This window comes from Symphalangus syndactylus, chromosome 10, assembly GCF_028878055.3.
Source record: "Symphalangus syndactylus isolate Jambi chromosome 10, NHGRI_mSymSyn1-v2.1_pri, whole genome shotgun sequence".
NCBI lineage: Eukaryota > Metazoa > Chordata > Mammalia > Primates > Hylobatidae > Symphalangus > Symphalangus syndactylus.
Window position 1 is genome coordinate 36,433,525 of NC_072432.2, and position 12,113 is coordinate 36,445,637.

Genomic DNA, 12,113 nt, shown 5'->3' on the forward strand with positions numbered 1-12,113 from the left:
TCAAAATATTTTATAAAGTTCACATTTATGAGGTTTAATAAGATGATTTTATTCTCTGATCATGAAAAGACATCATAAATGTAAAAACCAAGCAGTTTTACATTTATATTAAAATATCCAGAAATTAGTATTAGATTAATATTAGATTTTGATTTTAATAGAATTATTGTTGAAAGTATGGTTACTCCATCTGGAATTTTAAATCTAATACAATTTATCATGCTATAAGCAAAGCTGGATAATCAAATGATTAGCTTTGTAAGTGAGATGAGGAAAAGATGAGAAGATTATATGTACAAATTGCACCATACTGATAAAATAATGGGAAAAAATGCTTTTCAGAGCAACAAAAATATACCAGAGACTTGGGGGAAAAAAAGAAAGAAAAGGAAAAAAATAGAGTTTATTAATAAAACTCAAAATAAGTTGCTAATCCAAATGTCACAACAAAGCAAACAATTTTAGTTATATGTTTAGTAGTTGCCATATATTAAAATGCTCTCTACTGACATATTTAAAAATGTATGATGTTACTGGATGTCATTTCATTACACAGTATACAAACTAATTTCTCATAATTTACATGTTCTTACTTTTGCAAATCCAGATTAATAATAACAACCTTGGGTATGTGAAAACTAAACACAGGAAACACCTGCAGAACAATATTAGTTTTTGTAAGGAAGTGAAACCATTTATCATAAATTTATTGGAAGGAACTCAGGATGATGTTTTATACTTATTAAATCATAAACATTCTTACCTAAAGCTTTCATGCACCAGACTTTCTTATTCCAAAGGGCTGGCCGTGTTCTAATGTGCTTATTACTTGATGTAAATTCAACCTCTACAGTGTCACCAATTACTTCATCTCTCAAAATTATGAATATTTCACCAGGATTCTGTAAGATGAAAATGTAACCCATTTAAGCATTTGAAAAAGTTTACATTAACCAAAGAACCCATTACATTTCTTTATAATTAAGGTAATACACTATTATTGAATAAGTCTTCTATGGTGTTTGTATTTTCAACTGTATCCAGAAATAAAATACATAAATGTGATTCTCACTACATTTTAAATAGTATCAAATTTCTTTTCATTGTATGCTCTTTTTTTCCCTCTAATGCCATATTTTGCAGCTTACAGAAACGGTGTGAATATAGCCTCTTCCTTTTCTTCTTGCCTCTTCCTGAATATGGCTCTCCGTACCAGGGTATAAGCATCATTTCACAGACCAGCAGAATACTATAATTCAGCTGTTAACCAAATCATTTTTCCAAATCCCTTTTTTAGTTCTTTATATAACCTGGTTCCTTTATCTATAAATGATAGAATTGAAAAAGTTTAAGATCTCTTACAATTTAAATATAATGACTTTTCTTTTAAGAAGTCCAATAGTTTTATATTTTATGTAGTAGAAGTTCGTTGGCCTTATTTATACATATGATAAGTGTCTGCCATGGTTTTTGAGTTGACTAAAGGTTATAAATCTAAAGTTTCTAGATTTAATTAAGATGGAGAGGCCAAATCTATAAGGTGAAAAAGGTTATTGAATAACTCTTTGTGAAAAAATATTGAGAAAAAATACTAGGAATGAAAGATTGGGGTTAATACAGAGAAAAGAAAGGCATAAACATTTATTATCTATTTTATACTAGAAATTATACTCAGCACTTTTTATATAAATATATTTCCTCTAATCCTAACTGAAACAGATAAACACAAAGACATACAGAAAGACAAACACATACACACATACACACACCAAAATAAATGGATAAGGCTATTTCTTTTTCTCTTTTAGGAAAAGGACAACTAATATACAGAATTACATTGTGAAGACTAATCAGAAATGTTTAATTTCCAAATCCACACTAATCCTTATATCATGCTGTCGAACCCCATGAAAAAACTAAAATAAAGAATTCTTTTTATGATTATCTTAGATATCACCTTTCAAAAGCTTTCTTCAAGTCATAATAAGTTTCAATTCCATACTTAAAAAAAACAGGGATCCCATTTTATGCTCTTATAAAATCATGTTTATCAAAAAAATTACTAATTTCAAGATTCTCTTAAATGCCCCTAAGTATAAATTACTCACCAATAAAACTTACATCTTTATGCTTTATCCCAAAGAGTTTCTAATTATGTTGATGTTATAGAATCATTTCAGCTCACACAAAAATCTACTTCAGGCATTTTCCACCAGAGCCTAACACTCCTAAATATTTTTCCACAGGGTATTTTGAACTAAATTTCTCCTCAGAATTTACAATGCTCATCGGGAAAGGATCCTATTTCAAATGAACTCTCACTATTCCACTTGTTGCTCTTGCCCCACACATGCAACATGGCAGAAAAGCGGGAGTGTAAGCCCTCCTGTTCCTCACATCTGCACCCTCCTCCTCACAGGGCTTCGCTTCTAGCACAGTTCTTTTGTTTTCCTTTTGTTTCTCGTATCTGCCCCCTTACCTCAAATCTTTAAGAGCCAAATAATGTCTTTCCATTTCACTTGGGCTCAGTTAGTCAAGATCCTCTGCTTTAAAGTTCAAATATCTTTTCTGTATGTGCATCATTCCTTGTTTAACTTTGACTTATGGCTTTCCATATTTGGCCAGTACTCATGCACTCTCCCAGTGTTTTATCCACCCAACCGACTCCCAACTCATGACTGCTTCTGACACATGAGATTCCCCACTCAGGGCCAGGCATAGTGGCTCATGCCTGTAATCCCAGCACTTTTGGAGGTCGAGGCAGGTGGATCACCTGAGGTCAGGAGTTCAAGACCAGCTTGGCCAACATGGTGAAACCCCGTCTCTACTAAAGACACGAAAATTACCCGGGCATGGTGGTGCATGCCTGTAATCCCAGCTCCTCAGGAGGCTGAGGCAAGAAAATTGCTTGAGCCCGGGAGGCAGAAGTTGCAGTGAGCGGAGATCACATCACTGCACTCCAGCCTGGGCGACAGAGCAAGTCTCTGTGTCGAAAAAAATTTTAAAAAAATAAAAAAAAAAGAAAGGCAGGACTCCACCTTTCAACCATTTCCAGAGAACTGTTCTAAACAAAAGACAAACACGCTGACCACCCCAAATGAGGCACTCACATCTTCATTTGTACCCATGGTCAGCTTCATGGGCCCATGACCTTACCGTCACACAGGGCCCCACACTTAGAATGCCCTGTATTTGGTTTAATATTCTGCTGTAATTACCTTGACATTATAATAATTTGAACATGGTACTTTGTATTTTCATTTTGCACTATAAACTAGGCAGCCGGGCCTGCTTGAACATAATGTTGACATGATATTTAATTCCTTTTCTCCTTCTATATCCCTATATTTATCCTCTCCAACAATGTCCAACTCAGGTCTCACCAGCTCCACAAAATCCTTCTGCAACTTCAGCTCACAAGGAGTTTTAGAACTTTCAAAGGAACACTAGAGCACTGCATATCCATAACCATTATTTGACTGTTTCTAAGAGTCATGCTCTCTACTCCTGATTAGTTTTTCATGTCCGTGTCTTGCTTTTCTAGCTAGATGTTAAACGTCCTAAGGGTGTTTTTATTTTCTTATATTATTGTAGCACCTTTCAAAAATTATTCACATAAAAACATTCTGTATATATATATATTTAAATTAAGTTGAAGTCTGTAAAAATATGACATTTTTAAATTGAGCATGCTCAGCTCTGTTCCATACCCCTCTCAGCACTCAAAGCTTCCTCTACTCACGGGAGTAAGCACTGGCACTTAATTACATGAGTTAATTTAATTCAATGGAGAAAATATTAGGATCCTCAAATGGTCATAAATTAGTTTTACCACTTATGAAGCTATTGTTTTGCTCCCAATCTTTCTGACTCCTCTGTGAATCCCTTATTTAGGTCAGAGCATTCAGGGAAACAAAGGGTTATGACAATTATCCCTTCCAAACTTTAAAGCTTGGCTACATTGGTCATAAGCCTTGAGACCTAACAAAAAAGGTGAAATTTGGTCTGCAATGTTGCATTTATATCCGAATCTCTGAGGTAGGACACAGGCATTATTTTGTGTATATTAAAACTCCCTTAGTAGTCCCTGTATGTAGCTTAGTTTTTGATAACCACCTACTTAAAAGAAAGAGACATCTTTTGGTCACTGCAAAACTTCACCTCTGAGAAGGCATCACTTCACAATACAGACATTTCAGGCATTAATGCACACAATCATCTTTTGCTGCTTTTACTGTATTTTCCAATTAAATCACAGGATTGGGCTTTAAGTTAAGGTTGGTTACCAAGGACTAGTTTGTGATTTGGTATCAGAAGTAAGTGGGTAGTGCTGTTAGCTTTTGTACGCTGTTTTAAATTGTATTCAGAGTCAAGGGATGAACTGGTAAAAAGGTAATCTCTGAGATTCTTATGGCCTTTAAGAGTCACATTCTTTCATGTCATCTCAATTTATCTCTATATTTGTTTATTACATAATCCATGGTCTGTCCAAGGGCTTGAAGACTCATATTAGGGTTTTAGCCTTAGAAGTGTGTCAATGAACAGGTCATATAAAATAAAGACTTTTATTAGGGAATATGGTATGTGGTAGGATTCTGAGTTTAAAAACATTCAATAAAATTAATATAGATCCAAATGCTGATAAAGCCACTTGAAAGGTCTTTTGTGGTTGCACGATGACTTCCAGAATTAAATTTTCTCAAGAAATCAATAACTGACTCAACTGGTTTTTCAAATGTCTCTATCTTAACATCAGGATAGCAGCAGTGGGAAAATAAAATAAAAATAAAAGAATTAGGGTTGATTATACTAAAGGAAGTAAGAGATTTGGGGAGAAGGAAAGTTGAGATTACAGTGGGCAGATTCTACCAAAAGGAAGAGAAAATGATATATTTAAAGATCTGGGTTTAAAGAAAAAAAGAGATAAAGAAAATAAGCTCACTCCTAATTGTTCTTTAGGATGGAGCTACTGCTGAGAAAATATAGAAGTCATTTCTGAATCTGTGACTAGGGATCACAAAAATAAGATTTAACCTTGGCACTGTTGATATTTTTGGACCAAATGTGTCACTGTTGTGGGAGCTGTTGTGTGCATTACAGGAAGTTTAGCAGCTTTCAGAGTTCTACCCACTAAATGCTAGCAGCAACCCCCTAGTTATGACAATCAAAAATGTCTGCAAGCTTTGCCAAATATCCCCTGGGTAGAGAGGGTCAAAATCACTTGCAGTGGAGAGCCACTTCTTTGAGGGTGTTTGCCGGAGTAATGGACTGCACAGGTAAGAGAAGTTACTAAAAAATGGATCAGGTCAAGTTCTGGTTTTGTTGTAATTCCAATGGGAGAGTACCTCACAGTTGGATTTTTCATCAGGGAGATAAACTTGGATGAGATTCGTTTGAACAGTGGATGCATTTGGGAGACCTAGAACTCACATCTCTCATGGTCAATTGACCCACACAAAAAAATCAAGAGGAATATGCTAGAAAAACAAATGTCTTGGCCCACAAACAAAGAAAAGTCCAAAATAATACTAAAATAGGAAAAGTGTGCCAGTCTTATAGAAAGTAAAAGAAGAGGTCAAATTAAGAAACAGATTGGAACTGCTAAAACTCACCTAGGTATTTCTCAAAGACACAGATAATTAACTTACATAAATAGGACAATGGAGGGATATCTTCACTAGTGCATGGGGAAAAAAAGTTAAAGAAATAAAGTAAAATATTTTTCTGCTGTTTGAGAAGTGGCACAAAATTTTCAAGGTCTAGGAAATCCAAATCTGTGGAAAAGAGCAGTGCTAGGAAGAGTGACAAGGCAGAGGAATCAATATTCTCAAGCTCCAAGGGTCACAGGCAGTAGCAACAGCACCCACTGCCTTAATTAATGATAGACTAAAGTTAACGCTGCAGAGCAGATGAGGGCACAAAGAAGAGAATTTCTCTAGGACGCAGGTCCATAGACCTCAGCAATTCCACAGCAAGAGGCAGCAGCAGGAAAAATTTAAACTAACTCCCTTTTCATCAGAGAGAATGAAAATTACGCAACTATAAAGAACTCATAGTCAACCCAGTGTTAGCATGCTGGAAACACAAAACTAAAAAGAGAAATTAACAGGGTTTGAAGATACTGGGTGTGAATCAGGCACATCTTAAGGAAGACCTGGTGACTGACTGAGGTAGTATGGTAAAATGTCTAGACTTTTTAGGATGATAGGGAAGCCTCAACTATCATTTCCTTAAGGCAGTAATCTTAAGTGGTCTCTATTCATGGACTACTTGGAAAACTGCTCAGAAATGAATTTGAGTTCAAAGGTTGTGCTTTCAGACAGTTGACATAGGCTGAAAGTTATCGTGGCAAGTCTGAAACATGATTTTCACTCAGTGGGTAAAAGTGGTCTTTTCTATGGTGGTTGGCAATAGTCTTATGGATTCAGACTATACTAAAATCTAGGTTCTGAAAACAAAAAATCTTCTCTGGGATAACTATTTTTGGTCCAATAATTAGCTTACTTTGATTAGAATGTGGCGCTGGCACTAAAATAACTTTGTATAACCTTTTAAATGTTTAGGATTCTTTAAAAAGTGGGGTACCTAAAAGAAATTTTATATTGAAATAATTTAAATCTAAGAGTCTGAAAGGATTATATAAATGTCAATAAAAAACAGTCCATGATTCTACTATTGAAAAAACCCTACATAATACATATTTGCTTAGATAGCAGTGAGGTTTGATTTGGGGACTGATTTCTTTGAAAATTTAGTAGGAGAAGGGTCTTATAGTGCTTGAATTTTACTGTTGCAGATATTTTTAAAAGCAGCTATTTAGACTCACTGTATAACTCCTGTTGAGCTACTTTTAGTTTCAGAGGGTTTTCTTTTTTCTGCTTTGATTTCATCTACTTGAGAGTAGTTGCCATTTTTCTTTTATTACACTTATTTTCTGTCTTTTCCATTGTTTCTGACTCAGTAGAAACAATGGAAAAGATGAGTTCTGACTGTTTAGCCTGATCTCCTTCCTTTAAGTTCTGAGTCCTTGTAATTTTTCTTTGCCTGATCATCTGTGTCAGTTTCCTCACACCTGTATAGTTCAGTTTCCTGGGGTCTCTAAGGTAGTGTCAAAGCATTTTTTTTGTTCCTCTGGAACTGACAGCAAATAGTTTAAAACAGCAATTCTTCTGCTCAGGCATGGGGTAAGGGTCTAGAGAGTGAGGGTGAGGAAACTAAACTTTACCCTTCTACACAGGATATTCCACCTCCATCAGGACCACTGGTACCAGTAGGATCAGGAGACCCACCCAAAGGTCAGTGAGCCCCTGTCACTGGCTTCTATCAGAAAGACTCCTTCAGGCAACTCCCATAAGGCTCTCCTGTATCTCTGGCTCTTTATACTCAAGGATGCCACAAACTGAGGCCCAGCATCTTTTTCGTGTCCTAAGATTATATAGTCAGAGATTTGGAAAGGCTTATTTTAGTGGTTCATTCCAAGCAAGATTTAGGAGGAAGACATGCTAGGAACATATATTCCCACAGTCACCTGCCCAGAAATCATCCCCCCACATTATACTCTTATTTCCTGAAGGACCATCTCTTCTAACTTTTATGGTATTTCCACTTAATGTCAGCCTTTAATACATGTTTCATCATTGAAAAATTGGTGTGGTCCTAAAAATAAAGTATTTTAAAATTCTATCCAAGGGTACATTTCCCTTTAGGAAAATAGATCCTTAACCTATTTAATGTGAATCTAAATTTATTTTGACTAGCTTGAGAGCTATTGCAATTGTACATCTATTTGCAAAATGTGAAGTAACAGTTGATAAAATTAAGCTTCCATATAAAATTCACTATTTAATTTTTCAACAATTATGTAACAAATGCCTATTAATTCAATTATCATCCAGTGTATATCAAATGCCTACTAATTGCCTAGGTTCAGAGGCTAGCCATGAACAAAGTAGACAAAAATGACAGCTATGTTGGAGCTTGCATTCTTGTGAAATACAGTATCTATTAAAAAAATAACAGGTGGGCTGAATGCGGTGGCTCATGCCTGTAATCTCAACATTTTGGGAGGCTGAGGCAGGAGGATCTCTTGAGGCCAGGAGTTAAAGACCAGCCTGGGCAACATAATGAGACCCTGTCTCTACAAACAACAACAACCACAACACAATGAGGTCACTTAAATAACAAGGTATCCTTACTGACCTCACATGGAATTTCAGCGGGAAGCACCACTGCTAGTGGTATGGTGTTTCTTGAAGCTTCTGATAGTTCTTCAATTTCCTTTCTCTCACTTATTTCCCCAGAATGTTTTACTCGTAGGTCTGTTGGAATGTTGACCTCAAAGTAGTCTTCAGAATCTAGAGAAAATTTTATGAATGTAGATTATAATATAACTAAAGCCATGGTATTTCCTCTATTGTTATAAAGACTAATTGCTAAACAACCAATTTAATATTTGGGAAACTGAACTGAGTTTAAGATAGTTGAAATAATTGAACCAATGTTAATAATTAAAATAATGCTTCACAATTTAACTAGTTTTATAATCTTTATGACTAAACTAAATCAACTATGTAATACTATGTTCATCGATTAGTTGTGTTTTCCAAAAAATAGAATCCAGTCACCCTTTATATTTTCTCTTAATATTAAAACAGTAGATCTGTAAAACATAAAACCATTTGTTTTCCATGATGGTTATTAAGGACATTTATTTTAAGTTGGAACAATTTAAATCAGTATAGTTACTTGCCCCTTACGTATTTCTAATTTAAAAAAAACCAGAAAGCACAATTATGGGACAATCACTAAATAAATTAAACTAGTATTTATTTCTAGGAAATACTAATTTAATAGTGAAATACTAGTACTCATCAAAATGTTAATGCATTCTATGGAAATAAGTGTCTATATCAAATAAATTGGGTTTCCTTATAGCAGTATTACTAAGAACATTGAAATATGCTAATATAAATTTTGAATCTCAAAGAAGGAGCATAGCATCTGATTTAAAAAATTTTAACAGTAATTTAGCATTTAGCCTTAATCATTAAAACATTGTTCTCTATTCAAAAGAAATGTGTTAAGAGAAATAGATTATGTTTTATTATTATTCAGTGTCTCGAAGCCCAAAATGTTTCACTAGGGCACAGAACCAATGTGGCTAAAATTAAAACTCTTGAAATGAGAAGGTCACATCTATAAGCTCATGCCCACCCAAAAGCAGCCCTGAAACCCCCCAAGAAGGGAACTGGAAAAAAGAAAAGCAGCCCCTGACAGTTAGAAACTAGCCTGGCACCATGAGAATGCCTTGGTTTTCCGGAAGCTAGCCTGCCACTCAGAGGTGGAATCTGGTTTTCTACTGAGCACCAACAACATCAAAATTAGACAAGGCCACTCTGTCACTATGATGAACAAGAGAGTGACAAGACCACGTTGTAATCATGTCAGGATCTAGACAAAATAATGAACATTGCCCAAACCACAAAAATGACCAAATCCTGGCGAGTATGAATGACTGCTTCTTTAGCAATTCCAGCTGTAGCCTCATCTCATTTCTCCTGCCCTCTACATGGTGTGATCCACTCCTCCTAGTTTGTCTGGGAATTTCCTGGTTTGGATCCCGAAAATGCCTTGCCCCAGGAAACCCCTCAGTCTCAAGCAGACCAGAAAAGTTGGTCCCTTACTTCCACCTAGAGTCATTAATATTCCGTTAAGATGTCAAATCATGAAATTACACCTGCTTCTTGATAGCAGGCAAACTATTTCTAAGCCCTGCTTCCTTGAACCCTTCTCAAATCACTTAACACAAGTCTAAATCTTCCAAGTCCTTTCTAATGCCCTTTTCCTGAGATACCCCATGGTTCTCCCTGATGTGCCTTCTCTTTATTGCAACAAGAAAAAAAATCCAAATACTTCAAGTGCAGGTACATTCCTGGTGGTCTTTGGCTAAGCAGCATTTGCAGGGTAAAAAGAGTCAAAGGCAGTAGATTTGGAAGTAGTTAGAATATTGGTCTCACTGTATCCAAAAAAAAGAGAAGTCACCAGCTCCATATAGGTAATTCTATCAGAAAAGCAGAGTAACAAAAGAGAGCCTCCTTTGAGAGGGAGGAGCTGTCCCCACGCTGTTTCTGAGAAGAACAGTTTTCTTGTTTTCTTCTGTCTTATGAAAGTTGCAGACCTAAGGCACAAAAGCACCTAGGATTTCCAGCTTCCTGTCAGTACTAGTCTTGTTTGAAATGAAAAACAGTCCTTATTTCACTAACAATTTAAAACACTTTCATAAGCAATCTCTCTCTCTCTCTTCCTCCTGTCTTATACACACACATAGACATACACAAATCAAAACAGTGAAAGGTTGTATAAAACTGGCTCAATGCTTTTGTGAGTTTGTAGAAAAACTAAGAAATGGATTTTATTTAATACACCTTAAAAGAAGGAGAAGTCATTCCACCATGGCAGTATCCAGGATTTTCTGCTAATTCTTCTGTGATATTAGGTAAAAAAAGTTATTTTATTTACCCTGGGGACATAATCACAAATGTAAAAAAGATTTATCTCTATGAATATTCACAAAAGTAGTGTTTGTAATGGAGAAAATTGGAAGCAATCTAAGAAATAAGGAATAAGATAAAAATATGTGATAAAAGTTGTAATTGATAAAACTAATAATTCTATCAAGGAGTATTTAACAAGCATCAACAAGTTCATGATATAACTGAAAAAATTCAAGTTACAAAATTGTCAATTTAGTAGGCTCCCATTCTAATAAAATAAAAACTGTACATATACAGAGCTATGTGGTAGGAATTAAAGGCATAGGCTTGAATAAATTAGAATAGACTAGCCATATATATATATCCCAAAAATATTGAATGGTTCTTTCTGGCTTGTGGGTCATGTGTAATTTACTAAATAGATATAAGTATATAATATTAATAACATCTAATAATACAGTATATGTAATATATATTCTGATTTTTCTACACTGAAAATGTATTTATTTTACAGGTTTAAATTATGTATGTATATTTAATTCAAGTAGAGGAATGAAATGATGAAGATTGCAGACTGAGAACATGTATCTATTTTCCTACTCTACAACATATAAATGCAATAATAGAAAAGATTGCTTTTAAGATAATGAATGTATTAAAGCACTAGAAATTGATAAATGGTACAATTACATAAGAACAAATTTTGAGGAGTTTCTCAAAGATAAAAGTTAATCTGGAACTAAATGAACAGAGACATCACAACAGAGAAAACGGAGCCCAAAACCTGTTTGGAAAAGACAACTTCAAATAGAAAATTCATTTTCCAAAACTGAGGAAACCACAAACTCAAAATTCGAAGAGCAGAAGAAGGTCCTGGGACAAAGATAATGTTAATAAGTTAAAACCTAATTTGGAATAGAAATAACTGGGACTTTCCCAGCTGCTGCTTCTACTGAGCCAAAGGAAGTTTTGCTTTTGCCCTAAGAATAAAACTAGCCTATTTTAAAACAAAATTAGCTAGTACTGGGACTGGATAAGGGAACAGAATGGAACCTGATGTACTTACCACCCTTCCCAAAGACAACAAAGAAAGAAAAACTGATAAGAGAAGGGCTAACTCCAGCATTTTTTTTCCAAGAGTTAAATTTGTAGGCTTGGCTCTCTACTTTGTAGGTGTTTTGACCAGGAGATTCATAGGAGCAACAACTACTGACAGTGATTCTCAACTAAAAATATAAACCACCACCCAAGATTATCCTTCCCCTCTCCTTCTACTCTGTTGCCCACCCAAATTCACTCATTCTTCCTTTGAGGCACCTTTTTTACCAACACCTTAGTCGAACTTGACACCTCTATATCTCTAGTGCATACAATTGTGCCTTGGTAGAGGCTTAATAAATACTTGTTGCCTGGTTTAATAATCAAATAAATCCATGCTTAGTTAGGTTTTTTTAAATTACTTATGTCTCAAGGACAGCATTTTATTCTATCTACTACATGCCTTGCTCTGAAAAAGGCTTAAGGACATATTATGGCTGTTTTGATGTTCTATCCAGATCATTCAAACTTTCTCCACATCAGCAATGAAGTTGTTTTGCTTTCTTATCATTTATGTGTTCA

At 35.1% G+C, this 12,113-nt stretch overlaps 1 protein-coding gene across 1 annotated transcript in view; it reads right to left on the bottom strand.

The window, feature by feature from the left end:
- The window catches only part of BANK1 (B cell scaffold protein with ankyrin repeats 1), a 281,258-nt gene that overhangs the window by 214,395 nt on the left and 54,750 nt on the right, over positions 1-12,113 (bottom strand). The window contains 2 exon segments of the mRNA XM_055296901.2: positions 764-902; positions 8,200-8,354. Of these exon segments, the coding sequence (XP_055152876.2) occupies positions 764-902; positions 8,200-8,354 (294 nt within the window).